Source organism: Onychostoma macrolepis, chromosome 20 (genome assembly GCF_012432095.1).
Source record: "Onychostoma macrolepis isolate SWU-2019 chromosome 20, ASM1243209v1, whole genome shotgun sequence".
Classification (NCBI taxonomy): domain Eukaryota; kingdom Metazoa; phylum Chordata; class Actinopteri; order Cypriniformes; family Cyprinidae; genus Onychostoma; species Onychostoma macrolepis.
Window position 1 is genome coordinate 14,041,388 of NC_081174.1, and position 20,699 is coordinate 14,062,086.

Here is a 20,699-nt window from a genome sequence, read left to right on the forward strand (position 1 = left end):
TCTACGTAGCGCCATTTTGGAGAGCATTCGATGGACGCAAAATTCTATTCTCTGTCATCAGTAATGCATGGCACAGAGAGACAGAGAGGAAACGAATTGTTGAATAAATGTCGTTATTTTTATTTTCTTTGCGCACAAAAAGTATTCTCGGCGCTTCATAAAATTCAGGTGATTTTGGCGATGTTTTTCTAATACTTTTCTGTGCCTTGACAGTCAATGGAACAGTCACAAACCTCCCGGTTTTCATCCAAAATATCTCAAATTGTGTTCCGAACGAAGATTTTATGGGTTTGGAACGACATGGGGGTAAGTGATTAATGACACAATTTTCATTTTGGGGTGGAGTATCCCTTTAAAGAGCTGTAATTCCTTAAACTTTCCTCCAATTTTGATGAGAATACCCTCAAAATAAAACTGTAACTTGAATATGTTTTGGTCAGCAGCTAAAATAATACAAATTGTGTCCAAATATATATGGACCTAACTGTAACTGTGTTTACCAGTCATTAAATAATTAGTTCTACTGATTCATTCAGGGATGCGCTGTTTTGCTGATGCTTCGTTTATGATTCATTTCATTGCCAGAACAGAAGTAAACAAAGTAACTGGCATTACTGTGTCTTAAATGTAAGTTACTCAGTATTAACTTGCTTATTGAACTGTTGCATATCACACTTGCATCTTGGCTTTGGTACAAAATTGTTTTTGAGTCACAACAGTTTCCTTTGCTACCAATCACTAATTTAGTTTTTGGTAGGCAGGCAAATTGAATACTGGGCTGTTTTTCATATTATAGAGCTAATTCCCACTTTTCCCTCCATTTTCCACCTTGCTTCATGATAGTGATTATTGAAATAGTCCTTAAAGGCTGGGAAGGGGTCTCCATCACTGAATGGTGATTATTACCAAGGCAGACCTGTCTCGATTAGATACATCACTGTTACTCCAGCTGGCCCCATCTTTTCCTTATTCTTCTATCTCGTTTCATCAGCAGGGCCCATTTCGTGCAGCAATAATGAGATCTGAAGAGGAGAGAACAGCGCTTCTGAGGTACAGACTCTCTTCATCGAGATTGCTAGAGCACAGTGCGCGGAGGAGGACACAATAGAACACAAGCTCAGGTGTAGTTAACCCATGGTTTATCTATGCCCACATTACTGTTTGGTTGCCAGCTTTGCTTTAATGATTTAAATGTTGTGGCCATTATTTTTAACCCCACAAGCATGTATAATTTAAGTTTGATCCATTTATAGGTATGCTATATCATGTAAACTAACCACAAAACATAGCATTTTAATTCTGCTCAAATGAAACGACTTAGGTCAATTTTCAATTCCATGAAACAAACAAATAAAATAGTAAATTCTGTTGTAAATTAAGTAAAATTAATGTAAGTAAAAATCTACTACATTAGTGAAAGTGACCTCTTTCTCTCTTGTGACTGCTGTGATCAATCTCTCTAGAGCTTTTTTTTTTTTTTCTCCTCTTGTGGAAAGTCATGGAAACGTGGTCATTATTTTTTTTCTGTTATTAGATTATATAATACTTTATTCATCCCTTTAGGGAAATTCCTTGATCCAGTAGCTCACACTTCTACCTCCATAGAAGTTTACAGCGCTATAGTTTACATCCGTGTTGCAAACCTGTAAATGTGAAAAGCATGTCTAAACAAGTCAGGTGGTCAGTTTAGTCATGATAATTCCAAATTTGGTACCCAACAAATACGTTAGTCTCTTGTGCTGGCAAGGCACATGTAGGCTACTTCTAGACCTCTAAGAGCAGGGGTTTGTGAGATGCAGGAGTAACAGGGGCAATCATCTCAGCAGGACACATGACTGCTTATCTGACATCCTGAATGCAGGTGCACAGAGAGAGTAGGAGAAAAGCATTTCATCTCTGCTTCTGCTTAAAGCCCAGGTCTCCAGTGGCGACGACCCAACCTTGCCACATTTACAGAGCCATTACAGTGCATTGTAAGCCCTTGTTAAAGTGCACAATTTACCACCATCCACTTCCATTCCCTGCAGTCCAAAAACTATGGCTGTAAATAGGCCAACAACGTCGCACTTCTTCAGTTAAATTATTTGTTTGTTTTCCATTTGTGCTTTTCATTTCCATTAGATGTGCTTTTGACTTTTTTCCCCATATTGTTTTTGGCTATTAGGTTAAACCATTTTGGACCGAAAAAATGCATTAACTTCAATTACATAAATGAAATGATAGGCATTTGACATTGTAAATTGTGCTGAAATTGCACATTCTTCATATCATCAGTGTATTGGTTTTGACAGTTGTTACTTGGTCAGGTTTGACTAACTCCAGTGGTTTGTGGCAAGCTTTGCAGCTGCAGCTCAATAGTTTGGGATCAGTAAGATTTTAAATGTTTTTTAAGGGAGTCTCTTCTGCTCATCAAGGCTGTATTTATTCGATCAGAAATACAGAAAAGACAGTAATATTGTGAAATCTTATAGCAATTTCTAATATTGGTTTCCTATTTTAATATACTTTAAAACAGAATTTATTTCTGTGACGCAGTGCTGAATTTTCAGCATCCCAGTCTTCAGTGTCAACTTGATCCTTCAGAAATCATGATTTATTATGAGTGTTGAAACTTGTGCTGCTTAATATTGTTTTTTGGAACGTGATACTTTTTTCTTTGATTCTTTGATGAATACAAATAGTTCAAAATTTGTTCAAAATAGAAAGCTTTTCTAACAATATAAGTCTTTATGACATTTTGTTAACACATCCCTTCTGAATAAAAGTATTAATTTCTTTAAAAAAAAAAAAAAAAAGAAAGAAAAAATTACTGACCCCAAACTTTTGAATAGCATTGTATATTGTAACAATTTTTTTTATTAATTGTTTTTAAATAAATGCTGTTCTTTTTAACTTTTTATTAATCAAAGAAAAAAAATATCACAGGTCCCCAAAAAAATATGAAGCAACACAACGGTTTCCAACATCGATTATAAATCAGCATATTAGAATGATTTCTGAAGGATCATGTGACACTGAAGACTGTATTGATCACATGAATAAATTATATTTTAAAGTATATTCAAATAGAAAACTGTTATTTTAAATTGCAATATTTCACAATTTTTTTTTCTCTGTATTTTTGATTAAATAGATACAGACTTGATGAGCAGAAGAAACTTCTTTAAAAAAACATAAAAAATCTTACTGATCCCAAACTTTTGAGCGGCAGTGTAAATCACACAAGATTGCTTGTGCTGTTTTATTTGATGAGTTACAAGAGGGAAAAAGAAATGAGAAATATTTTTGTCAGTTGTGTGTGGTTTATTATTATTTGAATACATTTTTATTTAGTTTATTTTTTAAATTATTATAACCAGTGAATGTGCAGATAAAGACAGGATGCACACAATGCCTGTGCTGTTAATTTTGTCTTGAATTAATGTGTTGTCAGTCATTAATGTCAACGTGCAGGGATGTGCAGTATTTCAAATACAAAATACTATTTTGTATTTAAATACCTTTAAAAAAATCAAATGTATTTTGTATTTAAATACATTTAATCTTAGTATTTTTGTATTTTCAAAATACATAAAATACTTTTTGGCAATCAACCTCTTTATTAGACTGCTGATTTTCTGTATCAACTAGTTCAGACATGCCACTTTCATGCATGTGAGCTGCAGCTGTATGACTGCATCTAGAATTGGGTAATGAAATTTTCTGGATTCCTTCCTGTGCAATAAAAATGTCCTACTTCTAATTTCAGAAGTCCTGATTACAAGCATGTCGCATTCAAGTGCTTTGCTGTTGGAAAGAATAGGAATCGTGGAGGACGCCAGGTTTCCTGGGAAAAATCTTATTGAAGCCAAAATCGTAGATATTTAAGATATTTAATTTTGAATAAAATGTAGCATCCCATTCGTTGACAACTATATAAACATCCACAGTGCTATCTTTATAGTAAGCTTGTTGACGATTCTGGATTTTCAGTCAAATGCATGCTGTTTTGCTGTGTATAAAACATACAAAATGCTTGAAATGGTTATTGCACTATGTGCATGACTTTAACATTAAAACAAGGTGATCTTGCTTTTGTGGGGAAAAAAGCATACCTGTCCCAGCAGCAACTGTTTTCCCATCCAACATGTTTAAAGTTTATGGCCTGCACAACTCAGAAACTTGGGTATAAAAAATATAGTAGAAAGTAGAAAATATGACACCGGCATTCATGTCCAATTTCCAACTAGAAAAGTCATATATATATATATATATATACACAAGAAAAAATAAAATAAAAAAATTGGATAGCCTGTGAAGGCACCATAACATAAGGTAAGGATGTCATGGTCATTTGACTTGTTGATTAAGGTTAAGATGGAACACCATTCAGATTTGCATTTAGTTAGCAATAGCATGAAGGAAAAAAAGCACTAGCAAGGGGAACATAGCATTAGCACTAGTCAGTCTTGATAGTTTTTATTTTTATTTTTTGGTTTTATCAACTAGCTAGTCAAATGTGTTCATTAAACTAAGCATTACTGCTTGCTATAGCGATATGACAATATATATGTTGGCGAAGATATAAAGTATAAATCGACTGAACTTTTTCTATATCATTTTTTTTATATTGTCATAGTATGCAAATATATTTGTGGAGTACGGTGGCCGAGAGAGCTCAACGCGCTGCAAATAGAAAAAAATAATAATTTGACAACAGGTGCTGCAAATTCTCACAACACAACTAAATAAAGAAACACACTGCAAATACTCACAACACAACCAAACAAAGAAACGCGCTGCAAATACTCACAACACAACCAAACAAAGAAACGCGCTGCAAATACTCACAACACAACTAAACAAAGAAACGCGCTGCAAATGCTCACACAACTAAATAAAATTCTTGTGTTGTGAACATTTGCAGCGCGTTTCTTTATTTGTTTGCGTTGTGAGCATTTGCACCACCTGCTGTCAAATTGATGATGTTTTCTTGACTTGCTGGTGCTTTTTCTATTTGCATGTGTTTTCTGAAGTTGCAGCGCGTTGATCTCTCTCGGCCACATACAATCTCTGTCAACGTGCACTTGCATAAAGTTTTCCTGTTAATAACTAACCTTGCAGCTGTAAGGTCAGAATTTATGAGAGCAAAAGACCAGCTGTGATGTTCTCAATCAAATGCTCTTTGCCAAAAAATAAATAAATAAATAAATAAAATTTTACTATAATTTTACAAGTCATTTTAAGTGTTCACATTCTTTGCAGCCTACTTTTAATATTGCCACGATATGAAAAATCATTTTAGTTTCTATATAATATGTGGGGTGGTGCTTATAAATGAAGCAGACTATTTTATACATTTGGAGAAAATTCTTTCCAGTGAGTCTGCAGTAAATTTTAATGCCACTATTATTTATGTCCCTGTTTTAATTTAACAAAATATTAATCTCAAAAATGATATTGGGGGTGACTCTCTCTCTCTCTCTCTCTCTCTCTCTATCTATCTATCTATCTATCACGATATAGCCATGCAAACATTGGCAAATGATTTGATAAATTCTGTGATGTTTTGTGCTATTTGTTTGTAGCCTACATTCTGTGCAGTTTAATAAAAGTACAAATTGTTCAGTTCATTTTTTTCTCTTTTTATTTGCCATTGAATAAATAATCAAGTTATTGTTGATTAGGATTCATTGCCTGCGTTTGACCAAAACATATTTCTAAAAGACTGACATAAGTAGCCTAATTTCTAAAGTGATTTGACTAGCATTATTTCGTTCTTGCTTTTTTTTTTTTTTTTTTTCAAAAAAGGAATGATCCAGCTGTTAAGTGCAACCGAATGATCAGGTTAGTAGCCTACAGAGTACACAGTGAGCAGCAGATGTTGGGTCAGGAGGAGGAGGTGATTCAGGCGGGTGTGGTCAGTGACGTCCGGACTCTCAAATAAGTACGAGCGTTCCGTGACAGACGGAGCAGAGCACACTTTAACATGTATCCTGACAGCTGGCCATTTCCCCATTACACAGACTTTAACAGCAATCAAATCAAGCAATAAAATTATCTTTTGGGATTCTTATCGACTCAGAAATCGAGCCTTACAGTGCACCATCTGTTGATCAACTAAACATCGACTGCAACAGGTAGGTTCACTGTCTTGCATCCCCCGTTTGTCGTAATGCGGGTAAACTTTCGTCCTTTATCAATCGCATTGCAGTGTTTCATTCTGCGCGTGTGTTTACTTACAGTACGCGTGCAGTGTTCACTATAAAGTGACGCAAGCGGGTTAATTAATGAAAGAATGTAGAAGATTTTATTCATTCACTTTTTAAGCGGCACTGCGAGCCATGAGGATGAACGTTTTAACCCTCTGAGACCCGGGCGTTGATACTGATATTTTTCTTCCCATTGAAAGTGTTTTAACAAACCACTAAATAATAAAGCTGTGATGATGATTATGTAGCTATATTTTTCTATTTCACATTTTTTTTTTTTACTCACAAAGTAAGCTATGTTTGGTTTTAAATATTACATTACAATATTACATGTACGTAGGCTACATATATTACAATTGGTGAACAAAAACCTGATTATTTTGACTCTTGTCCTCAACAGTGATAAATATTCATAGCTTATTAGAATTACTGACTTCAAGATAGCCTGTCTTTCATCTGAATGACCTGTCAGTACATTTATTATTATTTTCAGTACAACAATTATTTTTTTCATTAAAATAATAAAACTTCTCTAAGTGATCATAATTGCATATAATGTAGTAGGCCTATATTTATTACCATTTAATAGAAAATAACACTTGTTTTAAGCGAATGAGACAACAATGACGGAACAGCACAGAAAACTTCTAGAAATCATATAAAATAATTTATTTATGGTTCAATGAATGGGCAGTATTAATGCAGACCTGCTGTTGTAAGTTGATAGTTTTGGGGGATGAGAAAGAGAGAGAGAAAGAAAAAAAAAACCTTACCAGTCAAATATATATATATATATATATTACTTGTACATTTGTTCCAGAAGTCGGTAATGGTGTCAGTAAAGTAAGTGGCCTTTTTGTAGCTTCAGAAAATGGTGACATACAATGTTCTTAAAAAACTGTTGTCGTACAGTAATACAAATCAGTTATGTACCTGGCGTACAGGTCAGCTGCTGCTATGTGTAGTTTTTAATGTGTGGTGGAAATATAAGTCTAAGTACAGTAAGACATACTGGTAAGATTTCCAGGAAGGACGATAATAGTTCGTAGCATTCACTGAAGAAATAAGGAATACATAAAAATGAGCTCCAGCAGCATCATTTTCCGCAGTGACTGTGGTCTATAAATAAATGTAGATCTACCTTATGGTAATGTAGATGAAGTGAAATGCATGTCAGTTCTTTCATTCCCTGGGAATCAAATCTATGACCGGCTGTTGTTAACACAGCGTTCTGCTGTTTAAACTACATTAAGACTTATATTGTAGCACTCTGTTTTAACATGCACTATATTATTAGAAGGCTCAAAGTGTTAAGAGTTTGCATCACGCTCAACGGTGGTCTTCCCCCTTGTTCCCACAACTCCTGCACAGGGCATGGTTTCCGTCGCTCCTTCTCTCCCTTATCCGTTTTCCGCCAGAGAAGGGAGTGAGTGGGGAGATCACACCGCGGCCTTGGGCTTTTGTTTTTGGTATGCACTGCTGGCCAGTGGCCGGGCGCTCTTTTGCCTCAAGAGCACACATCATGCCAGACTGGTTGTCAGGAGAGAGTTGATGCAGAGAGTTCCCTTTTAATGGGAAGAATAGTTTTCCCATTATCAGAATGATGGGACGGGAGTGAATAGAGGATTTTACTGTAGGTGTTTGTCTAACCTCTACAGCTGGTGAAAAGGTCATTCACATAGTGACATTTCTATAATTGATATGAAGTTGCATTCTAAATGCATATTTAGCATTTTACATCAAATTTACACTAACAAATGGCAACTGTGAATGCCAGAAATTCACCATTAAATACAGTGTTTCCAGTGTTCATAGTTTTACTTTTAAAAAACACACATTGTACTGTATTTTACAGTAAAATGATGTATTATGTGATGTTAAACCATTCATCATATACATTATGGTAACTTACATTTAACCAATTAAACGTTACTATAGCATTTTATAGTCTTTTTGTGTGTGATGTGCAAAGAAGGATATAATTTGACATCTTTATGTATCACTAATTAAAACATACATAATAATAATAATAACAACAAATAATATGTTAGTTATTTATAAAAATAGTTCACAGCATAGCATCATACTTTTCTCGTTCTGTCATTTTGCTGGTGCTTATGCTCTGTGCAGGGTATGTTTTGGCCAGTTGCCTGTCTGCACTAAAACAAGGGTTCAAAAGTCCTCGGCTGACTCACCGTTGGCAGTCCGGAGACACAGTGCGGCTAACTGCCTCTCTCGCAAGTACAGTCTACGAAAACTGTGTAGGTAAGATTCACTTTCACAGACTTCTAAGAACTAACGTGCCATTAGACAGCACTGCATAGAGCTGAGAGAAATAAAAATGTCTTCATGCCTCAATTCATTTTTATGGATATTCCGTGTAAGAGAAATGTAAATGTTCCTGAGGCCTTTTCGAATGCAACTTAGTTTCATACCATCACTGAGCCGTATGCAAGAGGCTGAAAGTTTATTAAACTGACCTAAAATAGGCAGATATGCAAGACACGCAGCTGCTTTTCAGTGTCCCCAAGCTAATACATTCAAACAAATATCTGCTATTAAATTGTAGTGAGTCTAGCTTTACGAGAATTTCTATAGAGCATGGCGTTAGCAATGTCAAGGCCATGGGTTCAATCCTGAGTATATGACTAAACAGTGGCAACATCTATGAACCTATATCTTGCAGTGCAGAAGCTTTTTGATGCCAGGTACCCGGTAAATATAGCTACATTTTTTGTATAAAAACTAGTTTACACTGTATGTGAAAAATAATGTGATTATATACAGATATTGAAACCACACACAGAGCTTGACATCTTATATATGCATTTGAAGTTGGAAAATTTCTAGACTGATTATATCATAGTTGGCCTGGCCATTCATTTAAAAGTTGCTGGTGCTTTTCCTCAAGAGAGTTGCTTATAACTGCTCGCTAGAAGAGAAACAGAATGAATAATATTTGCGTTTTTTTCCTGTTAATTTCCCACTGTAAACGAAAGGCTTCCTGTCGATTGTACATTAGGCTGCATCAGGTTTCAGTATCGATGACTGAGGAGTTCAACATGACTTACATCAACAGCTCCCTGTTGATGATACGACAGCACTGAACTCGTCCGCCTTCACCATGTCCGAGTATCCCGAGGGAGACAGTCCTCTACTTCAGCTGCAGGAAGTGGACTCCAGCAGGGTGGGAGGTCATGTCCTCTCTCCTGTCTTTAACTCCTCCTCTCCATCCCTGCCAGTAGAGAGCCACCCCATCTGCATCCCATCACCCTACACAGACATCGGCCATGACTTCACCACCCTGCCCTTCTACAGTCCCGCTTTGCTGGGTTACGGCACATCGCCTCTGTCCGACTGCCCATCAGTGCGGCAGTCGCTAAGCCCCACCCTCTTTTGGCCACCTCATAGCCACGTTTCCTCAATTGCATTGCATCAGCAACAGACTCGACTACAACAAAACCATCCAGCTGGTGGGACTTGGGCAGAACTTACACCACATGATCACAGCGAAGAGGAAAACTGGTATGTGGTAACTCAATTATGTTTTATTTAGGACAATTACCTAATACTGACTCAGATGCATGTGCCCAATTTCCTCTATAGCAAACCACTTGCAAAGAGGGTAGCAGATGCAGAAGAAACTTCTACCCCTTTGAGAGGTAAAGCTGACATGCACTACTGCGCCGTCTGTAGCGATTACGCCTCTGGGTATCATTATGGTGTGTGGTCGTGTGAAGGATGCAAAGCCTTCTTCAAGAGAAGTATACAAGGTATTGTTCTCTGAAATTACTCCTGTACTTTGTTGCGCGTTTATTATTAGGGATGCACCGATATTGATCATTCGATAATTATTTTCACGTTATGACCTATAACCAATAAATGGCTGATCTTAAAATTCAGTTAGTCTAAATTAATACAAAATAAATCACTAAAAACTGAAATCAGTCATTTTAATGTTATGGCCAATAATCGATAAATGCCTGCTAGTAAAATTCAATTAGTATAAAATTAATCAAAAATAAAACACAAAAAATGACCAATAACCAATAAATGGCTGATATTTCAATTCAAGCAGTCTGAATTACTTAAAAATAAAAGCTAAAAGCTCATTTTGAATTCTTTAATTATTTATGCAAATTTAGGCTTCTCAGCATTATAATGTAAAGTATGAAAAAGTTATATTAATTTTTTGAGATTCGCTGAAGATTACATTTAACATTGTTTTTAAACTTAAAGATTAAATGTGTGTTTGGTTGATGACAGGGGTAATCTAAATGTAAAAATAGGGGAAATTAGCATGCTTATGTTATATACAATAAAATTGACAGTTTTGGTAAATAATAGGCTGATATACTTTCCATCCCTACTTTAAAATTTAAGATTAAAGGTTGAAATCTCCTACTGATGTTGATAGAATTTTCAGCATTCAATATGTAACTGAGAGTGATGGGTGAAGGTGTCATCATACATTTGCATGCTGGTTTGTGATTGGACTTTTATATTGGACTTTAATATGTGATTGCATGCTGAATTGTCAATGGTCTTGTCTTCCTTGCATGTATTTAACTATAATTAGCCATCTTTATGACAGCCACATTATCCTTCAGAAATGGTCATTTAACTCTGGAATAATTGATTCTAATTATTTGAAACTACTATTTTTTTTTTCATTGTCCTTAACAACCAATGTTGTAGATAGCTGTGCTAGTTTAATGCCTTTATAAGGCCACTCTACTTTACAGTCCATAAACATAGTAACATACTTGTTTGAGTTCTAAGCAACTGCTCAGTGGATAATAACGAACATTTGATTAATTTTCTCAGGACACAATGACTACATCTGCCCTGCCACCAACCAGTGCACCATCGACAAGAACCGCCGCAAAAGCTGCCAGGCCTGCCGTCTGCGAAAATGTTATGAAGTTGGAATGATGAAATGTGGTGGGACTCTTTCGTTTCCATTCCTCCCTATCCACACCCTTTCTACACCCACACAGTTACCAAACACTTCATCTCAGATTACTGCTGAATTTTGTCCAAAGCCATGGACTTTGGAATTTATGTCCCACTATTAAGCAGCTATCGTGCCGTGAAGTTTTGATATGCGTCACCATTGTAATGATAATGTGATAGAGCCCTGATTATTTATAGATGCTGGTCAAAGGCTGCACCAAAAAACCCAGATAAATGACTCATTTCACATTATAATAATTCATGCACATATTTGAACCAGATGGTCTTGCATGTTGTCTTTTGAGCTGTGGGTAATCTTGGATGGCTTGTGCTAGTTGAATTAAGTCTGTGTTGCTGTGGAGACTGTTACATCCATCCTCATCCGGTCTCATCTAATTGTTGTTTTAGTGCAGTCTACTTTCACAGCTTTGCTTCAAGCTTAGAAGAGAAAGTGATGTGCTCTCATTTCATTGGTTGATGTAGTTGTTTTGAGCTCTGTATCAAATGTCATATCAAATACACAGTTTTGTAAACAAGTTTCTGCAGCTTTTTGCTTTGCTTTCTGTTCAAACTAATTTTAAGCTAGTGGTTCCCAACCTTTTTGGCTCTTTGTCCAACACATTCTTAATATGAATATATTAATAATAATTTACAAATTTTAGTATAATCCTTTAAACCCACATGGATCAGGTTGAAGTGAATCGTGCAGTTACATGGTATTTTTTCACAGGGTTACGCCGAGATCGTGGCAGCTACCAACAAAGAGGAGCGCAGCAGAAGCGATTGGCTCGATTCTCTGGCAGGATGAGAACATGTGGCCCGAGATCTCAAGAAATCCAAAGTGTCCCATGTCCCCTCGGTGGAAATAAGGTGGTTAGCATAGCGTTGAGCCCTGAGGAACTAATCGCTCGAATCATGGATGCAGAGCCACCCGAGATTTACCTCATGAAAGACATGAAGAAGCCATTCACTGAGGCCAACGTCATGATGTCACTGACCAACCTGGCTGACAAAGAGCTCGTTCACATGATCAGCTGGGCCAAGAAGATCCCAGGTGAATGTATAACCAGAATCATAAGAAAAAACGATTCAGTTATAACACTAGCCTTTCCAAAATCACAAATCTGCCTAACTGCAAATCCACATGGAAAGGAGCTCATCAGTCATAGCATCAATTTGTAGACCAAACCAGCAAAGCTGATTCCCTATGGATTCCCTCTGGAATTTCTAATGGGTTTTTAGAACAGCATTTTTCGATTTATGAGTACAGCAAGGTATGTGGTTAACATTACTTGAGAAGGATGCGTCATCTTCTGAATTTAGAATCAATTACATCATACCAAGGTTCAAACTAACTTTACAGTTGATCTGTGTTTTAAAATGTTGCTAACAAGTAGCTGCATGAGGTGTACAAAAGTTGAATTTCACTTCATTCATCAAGCACGTAAACTCAAATGATTGTTTCTTTATAGCAATTGTAACATTGTAAGTCATCAATCAAATTTCACTATTGTAAAAAGCACATTAGAAATTCCTGAGGGAATCTTTAGCTCAATAATGCTAATTCACTTTATAGTTTAAGACTGCAAAAAATATCTTAATATTGAACTTTTGTAGTGGAATGATTAAATAGGTTTAATGTTATACTTAATGTTTAAAGGGGTCACATGACGTTGCTAAAAAGAACATTATTTTGTGTATTTGGTGTAATGCAATGAGTTTATGTGGTTTAAGGTTCAAAAAACACATTATTTTCAACATACTGTACATTGTTGCTCTTCTACGCTCCGCCTTTCTGAAACGCGCCGGTTTTTACAAAGCTCATCGTTCTGAGAAGTGAGGCGTGCTCTGATTGGCCAGCTAACCAGTGCGTTGTGATTGGCCGAATACCTCAAGCGTGATACGGAAATGTTACGCCCCTTACCGTATTGTGATGCCGTGTCCCGGCACTACGACACAAAAACAATAAAACCCATTGCAAATGAGGCATTCTTTGCATCCAGTGGGGACATAATTGCTGATTATAATGACTTATACTGTCTTTTTACGCCTCGCGTCGCGCCGCGTAAATATTACCATGTCTGCATTTGTGATCAGAGAAACGACAAACAGCAAACACTAACGTACACAGCTCAAAACTCGCGTTTGAACAGTCAGTGGCAAATTCTTTAAATATGAAAACATACTTACAGGCTGTGAGTCAGAAGCACCAGACTGTCCTCGCAAAGTTGGAATTGCCCCACTTTATAGAAACAGCCTTTGAGCATTGCTGGCAGGCTACTCCCAGGTTCAGGAAATAGTCCTCCTATAAAATACGCTGCACACAGTCTAATATTTGGGTTGAACTGTTCTGGAACATTGTTGTAAATATAACTAAACCACTGAATTCTACGTGTGTCCTCTTTTGGAAGCCCAAACAAAGTAGTTTCGCTTTCACAGCGAAAGGGTCTCCAGGACATGGCAGCAACAATACTACAGCGAGAATAAAAACCACGCCCTCTTTCTTTGCATATATGTTTGGGCGGTGTTTTGCAAATCTCCCCACACCATGACATAGACAAGTGGGGGCGTGTCTGAATGAGCCGTTTAGGGGGCGTGGTCGAGTCTTAACTTTTATAAAGAATATCTCTTTGGTTTTGAGACTTTAGTCTTTGCAGCTTCAGGGATCTCATCTATGCACAAACAGCTTGTAACACTCCAAAGAGAAAGGAAAACTTGAAATCGCATCATATGACCCCTTTAGGTCCTCAATTTAGGTCCCCACCATGACACGAGTCCCCATGAGTCTGTGTGTATTCAGGTTTAAGTCCCCACCTGAATAGAAAAACAAGTACATTTACATTTACATTTATGCATTTAGCAGACGCTTTTATCCAAAGCGACTTACATTGCATTCAAGTTACAGTTTTTACATTTTATCAGCTCTACACACAAGTACACACACACACACACAAGTATGCTGTATATCAAAATGATTTACCATTTAGCAGCCTGAAATCTGCAATGAAAGAACTGCAAGAGGCCGGTTTTGTTCTGTTTTCTTGGCTGATTTTTCATTTTAATTAATACTTGGCTTTTGAGATGGGAGAGTCTTTTATTAGTGAATCATCCTGTTCTGATTCTGAACATGAACAGTTTGTTTATTCTGAGAACATAAGCAAACTTTCCCTCAGACCCTTCTTTTCAAGTTATTGTAGATCCCCAGGGATGAGCGTCTTATACAAAACTGTTTTTGGATTATTATGGAGTTAATAACAAGTGCTTATTTCTCACTGCAGGTTTTGTGGAGCTCAGTCTTTTTGACCAGGTCCATTTGTTGGAGTGCTGCTGGTTAGAGGTGCTGATGCTGGGACTGATGTGGCGATCCGTTAATCACCCTGGAAAGCTCATTTTCTCCCCAGACCTCAGTCTCAGCAGGTAACTAGTGTGAGTTAATAGTGTTTATCCTTCCCATTACCTAATTTATGAACAGGCACATCCATCTCTCTGTGCTTTGAATATTTTTTATTTTTTGTATTCTCATGTGCTTTGGATGGTCAATATTTTTTTGCAGCTGTTAGTTTGTTCTGTGTGCCAGTATGGTATAAAATACAGACTTTAGTTAACCCTCTGTTCACTTCAAGGTTGAAAGCCATTTAGCCATGGTTATTTAAAGTTAGCATGCTAACCTAAATATAATAAGTCCATGACATGGTGTCCATTTTTTCAATAAAAAAAAAAATGTATTCCAAAAAAGTGCCGTTCATACATACAGTGACCTGAATACATATATATTCTATGATGAGCATGTTTTAATTCCTGAATTAAATGTAATTTTTATATTTTTTGGGGGACGTAAAATTCAAAATGTCAGGGTGATGCAACTTTCCTATCAATGGTGCATTAAAAGAAAGTCCTGATGCATTCGAAAAACCAACATTCATACTATTAACTTGCCACCTGTGTTTTCACTGGAATTTTAAGATATTTTTGTTTTTATAATGTGATATAAAAATCTAACATGTCTTCTCACACTGCATAAGAACTGTGTATTCATAACAGTTGTTTGTGTAGAATATAGCACACTATCTTAAGAATACAGCTGTGAAACAAAATCAGCGGTTTGGGCAGATGTGTCAGAGCAAGTGTGAGGCTCTGTGTTGGGAATTAGAGAGCTGTGGGAAGACAGGAACTGATTCTGCCATGGCTTGTGTATTATCACGCCCCCCTCTACTCCGCTGCCCTTTGTACACTCTAACATGGTGTGTACCAGTGTTGTAATGTGAGAAAATAAATTGGCCAGGGTTACAGATGCTCCAGACTTTATACTGGGCTACACATCCAAACCGTTCCAGTCATGGGTGGACTGTAAATATGCTCACCATCTGATATGCTGCCAGACATTTACTGTATTTTCATTGGCTTCATTTTGGATACGGAATTCATAGCCAACTGAATCCCTGAGTTTAACGTGGTGTACTGCTTGTCAACATGAAAAAAAGGGCCAAAAACAGAACGTGCCAGCTATCTGACTATAACTGCCGTTAATGACTCAGTATTATTCGACAAATTCCCCAAAATAATACTTAAAAATAGTAATGAAGTACAATGGCGTTTGTGACTAAGTCTTGTTTAAAGCTAAATGGAAGTAACCTTATTGTTCTCTCTGTTCTAAGTTTTAATGAAGAGTTAGTGCCGTTCCCAGTCTCATTCACTGCTGAAGCACCTCTCAGCATCTCAGAGAGCACTAGTACTCTGCTTTTCCATTGACGCTTTATACAGACTTCGCCATTCGTACTTTCAGTAGGTGCCAGGTTTGGAATACGACTACTGAGGTTTGAGATTTAGGCCTGGTCCCGGGTTTCTGATGGTGTGAAGCTAATTTGCGAGACTGCTAAATGTCTTTGTGTTTGTCAGGGACGAAGGAAGCTGTGTGCAGGGGTTTGTGGAGATCTTTGATATGCTGCTGGCAGCCACGTCTAGGTTCAGAGAACTGAAGTTACAGAGAGAGGAGTACGTGTGTCTCAAAGCCATGATCCTGCTCAACTCCAGTGAGTGTTCTTCTCATTAAAAGTTTTATCAAATGTGCATGCATTTTTACCACTCGTGTTAATAAAACAAATTTATTTTTATTAGAAAAAATGAATTTGTACGCTTTTTTGACCTTCCCAATAAGACACAAAAATCACAGTGGATCTCAGTTGTTTAGCAAGGAGATTAAAATAGAATGCATTCACAATACATTCCTAAAAACAACTTTTTTTTTTACTTTCTCATTAAATTTGTCTAATATTAAATTATTTGATCTATAATATCAAGCTCTGTTGTTTTAATGTACACACATTGCATTCATTCATTTATTTATTTATTTATTTTCTCAAATAACCCAGGATGTCTTACTGCTACCAGTAAAGTGAAAATTTGAAATATTGAATATTTAATCTTAATGTTCAATATTAATCCATAAATACCTTTTTTAATCATAAAATTTTGTTGGGATATATATTTACACTGCATATTTACATTTTATAATGTTTTTGATCTCATCAAGTCTTTCAATTTAAAATTACTTTTCTATTTTAATACATTTTGAAATGTAATTTATTCCCGTGAAGTCATCAAAACACCAGTTTTTCGATTCCTGCTGGAGTCATGCAGTGATCATACACTCCTTCATTTCCTGTCCTCTTAGTGTCTCAAACATCAAAAATCCAAGTAAATTGCAGACCTCCACAAAGCCGTAATAAATTGCGTTCACTCGATGCCCATAACTCAGAAGGTTACAACAACTACACTTGCTTTAATGTCAAGGGAGTGTTGGCAAGGCCAGACAAGAAAAAAGCTCACACGCTGTATAAAGTCTTAATGGGGACAACATGCCTTTGCTCCACGCTTTCAAGTTTCAACCCAAGTATCCATTTCATAGCAAACGCTTATGTAAGTAACAGGCAGTACCTGCTTAGTGTTTATCATCTGAAGGAACCAGTATTTCTTCCTGCTCTGATTCCTCTGAACTTTTGATCAGTCTTTTCCTCGTGCATTCTCTCTTCATTCTCAGCACCCAACAGCTGTCTCTACTTTGTCTTCTCAGTATCGCTTATTTGATCGCTCCAGATGTGTTGCATTGTTTTTGAATGGGATATTCTTTAGATTGGATGCTTAATTGGGTATCACCCTCTATTATTTTAAACGACTGTAAATGTCAGCGTCTCATGGCTTTAATCTCTGAGAAGCTGCGCTTGTGCGTCATTGCAGACATGTGCCTGAGTTCGTCGGAGGGAGGAGAGGAGCTGCAGAGCCGGTCGAAGCTGCTGTGTCTGCTGGACTCGGTGACGGATGCTCTGGTGTGGGCCATCTCCAAGACGGGCCTGAGCTTCCAGCAGCGCTCCACCAGACTAGCTCATCTGCTCATGCTGCTGTCCCATATAAGGCACCTCAGGTACAGACAATAAAAACCCGGAATAAGGAACGTTCGATGCAGGTGACTTCTTTGAGTGCACATCATGCTGGATTTTCACTCAGAAAATGTGTCTTGTGCTTCATATAGAGTCATTTGTTTGAAGACTGTGAAATGTATTTCTTTGCTCAAGAATTATCGATGCAAAATCATAGAAATTGCAGTGAGCAATTAAACTCTGATTACAATTACAGTACATGCAGACACCTAGTCTGCTACCCAACCTTTTTTTTTGTTGGAATGATTATGATTTTTTTCTTTTCAGTTTTTGGGGTGCTGCTTAGTGTTTACAAAAAAAAAAAAAAAAAAAAAGCATTTTTCAAAGTAGCTTTTCCAGTTGCTAATTTGTCCAGAAATTTGCAGTGTAGCACAAAGGCTTCATCACTTTTTTAACCAGTGAGATTAATTTATTCAAAAACCCTGATTGTTTTGGAGCCAGAGAAATACAGCTCTGATTAAAAATACAGAAAAACAGTGATATTGTGAAATATTATAATATTATTGCAATTTCTAATATTGGTTTCCTGTTTTTTACTTTAAAATATAATTTATTTCTGACACATTGCTGAATTTTCAGCATCATTACTCCAGTTTTCAGTGTCACATGATCCTTCAGCAATCATTCTAATACGCTGATTTATTATCAGTTGAAACTGTTGTACTGCTTAATATTTTTTTGAAACCTGTGATCCTTTTTTTTTTTAAATATAAAGTTAAAAAAGAACATTTATTCAAAATATAAATATGTTCTAACAATATTAGTCTTAACTATCACTTTTTACCTATTTAACACATGCTTACTGAATAAAAGTATTCATTTCTTTAAAAAAAGATAGAAAAAAAAATACTGACCCCAAACTTTTTGAATAGTAGCGTATATTGTAACAAAAATTTCTATTATTTTTTAAACTTTTTATTTAACAAAGAATCCTGAAAGTTTTACAGGCCCCAAAAATATTAAGCGACACAACTGTTTCCTGAAAATATATTAAATTAGTATATTAAAATAGAAAACTTATTTATATATATAGTGTAATGTACCTAACTACTGTTTCCAAAAGGTTCATTTGTATTATATACTCTTTTAACAAATGATCTTATAGCCTGGCTCTATTTGTAACTTTTGATCTGTGCAAAAGCTTCCACTGACTGTATATCCACTATCTGTAGTAACAAAGGCATGGACCACCTCCACTGCATGAAGATGAAGAAGATGGTTCCTCTGTATGACCTGCTTCTGGAGATGCTGGACGCTCATATCATGCACAGCTCCCGTCTGTCTCACTCCGGCCCTCGAGCGGCTCCTGTTCCCAAAGAGAGCAAAGCCGTCCAGGAGGCCTTCGCATGCACTTCTCAGCATGGAGGGACCTCAGGACCCTGAACCATTTCTGGTGAGACATAGAAAGAGTAGTTTCTTTCATAATGCAGCTCATTGAAATTAATTAAAATTTTTACTGATGGAAATACAGGTTTTATGAAATATTTAGTTTGTACATTCATTTCACAGGAGTGTTGCCAGCTAACATTCTTCCATAAATCGTAAAATAACTACAAGCTGAAAAACTATCACATTAAATTGCTCTTCTTTCTCTCCACCGCTGAAGAATGATCTATATTTTCGGGAGAATGGACAACAAAACCAGCCACGCAAAAAGAGTGGAAAAGGATTTCTCAAGATGAAAAACATTTTTCTTTTTAATTTAATTATTTGTTTTCATTTTCAATTGTTTGGTTTTATGTAGCCAGAACCACAAACAATAGAGAAAAAAGAAATTAAATTTTTGCAAAACCTTAACAATTGCTGGTGGTTTGAAAACCAGTTACTATTTGTTTCGAATTTGAATTTCAATGTAACATGCAGTGAGATATCTGACAGTGTTACCACATGCACCCATTCCCATGAAATCTGTGCCACAATGAAATGTACAGTTTCTATTTTACCATTTTCTCTTTCTAAACAGTATATTTGCAACTCTTGCTTTTTGTAAAAGAAAAAACAGCATCACACTGATGCCTCAACTGAAGCATCTGCTGTAGATAGAGCGACTATCGACGACATTGTCAGAACAAACAGATCAGATTCCTTCACTTGCAAAACAACAGAATGGACAGTCATTGCTAAAAATGAGAGCGGTTTGTATGCAATGGGAGCAGAGACTAAATTCTGGACCAAAGTCTCAGAAGCAATGAATCAAGCCTTTTTATTCTCTGTCAGAACAAGGACTTGTGAATTTCACACGCAGTAGGGCCTAATTCAGGACAGCTGGATGTTTTGTGTGCATCTATTACTTTTGACAAAACAGATTACGCTTAAAGAACTTCTTTCGTCCTGCTCTCTACCCAGTAAACCCCTTTAACACCATAACGGCCTTGTACAAAACATTTATACATTTTCTAGAGACAGCTCAATCTATTGCTATTCCACTGTGAAAACCTATATTTGTGAGATGCACCACAACTACCAAAAAAAGTACTTGTGATATTGCACTTTAATAGTTCTGTGAAATATCTGAAGCCCTATCATGAGAATCATTCTACATATATATATTGCAGTGCCTACAGTGATTAGAACAAAAAAATAGTAACTGGATTAATCGATATAAAACCAAACCTACCTTAAAGATTTGAAGATAAAGGTAGATCTTACAAGTACTTAATTTTAATGAACGCACAGATTATTTATAAATGTTATTGTATCTGCCGGCAGCCATCTGAATCGTAATGGATTTGATATGAAGCTCTAATATTGATTTTACTATTTTTAGCAACGAAGCATGAAAAACCAGCTGTAATACAGATTTGTTGTAGACAATGTTTATTTTTAAACAGCAAAGTTTAATTTGTAAAATGTTTTCGAAATTTACTTTCTGTACACATCTTTGTGTTCTGCCTTGCAGTGCATATATATGTAACACTGTTATTTACACAGGGGTGTATTAAAATGTTTCCATGTGCATTTGACATTTTATTTATTTATTGGGGCTTTGCAAATATGAACAGTTAATTCAGACCATATAAAATTTAAAAATGAGACCACAATCTCAAAATAGCAGCCATTCATCAATTCACCACAAACAGTGGCTGAAGAGTCGATTTTTTCCAGTTTCAAACTTATA

General features: G+C 36.3%; 1 protein-coding gene across 7 annotated transcripts; it reads left to right on the forward strand.

Annotated features, from left to right (window-relative positions):
* The first annotated feature begins 5,929 nt into the window (after nucleotides 1-5,929).
* esr2a (estrogen receptor 2a) lies at nucleotides 5,930-20,559 on the forward strand. 7 transcript variants are annotated; one of them, XM_058756720.1, is made up of 11 exons: nucleotides 5,930-6,119; nucleotides 8,322-8,456; nucleotides 9,191-9,716; nucleotides 9,798-9,964; nucleotides 11,019-11,135; nucleotides 11,878-12,201; nucleotides 14,426-14,564; nucleotides 16,044-16,177; nucleotides 17,382-17,565; nucleotides 18,754-18,974; nucleotides 19,188-20,559. In XM_058756720.1, the coding sequence occupies exons 3-10, from the start codon at nucleotides 9,316-9,318 to the stop codon at nucleotides 18,962-18,964; spliced, it is 1,677 nt and encodes a 558-aa protein (XP_058612703.1). In that variant the 5' UTR covers nucleotides 5,930-6,119; nucleotides 8,322-8,456; nucleotides 9,191-9,315; the 3' UTR covers nucleotides 18,965-18,974; nucleotides 19,188-20,559. The 7 variants fall into 7 exon arrangements, with proteins under 7 accessions (XP_058612703.1, XP_058612701.1, XP_058612700.1 ...); XM_058756718.1 differs by having other exon boundaries at nucleotides 9,214-9,716; nucleotides 19,091-20,559; XM_058756717.1 differs by having other exon boundaries at nucleotides 9,214-9,716.
* The last annotated feature ends 140 nt before the right edge of the window (nucleotides 20,560-20,699 follow it).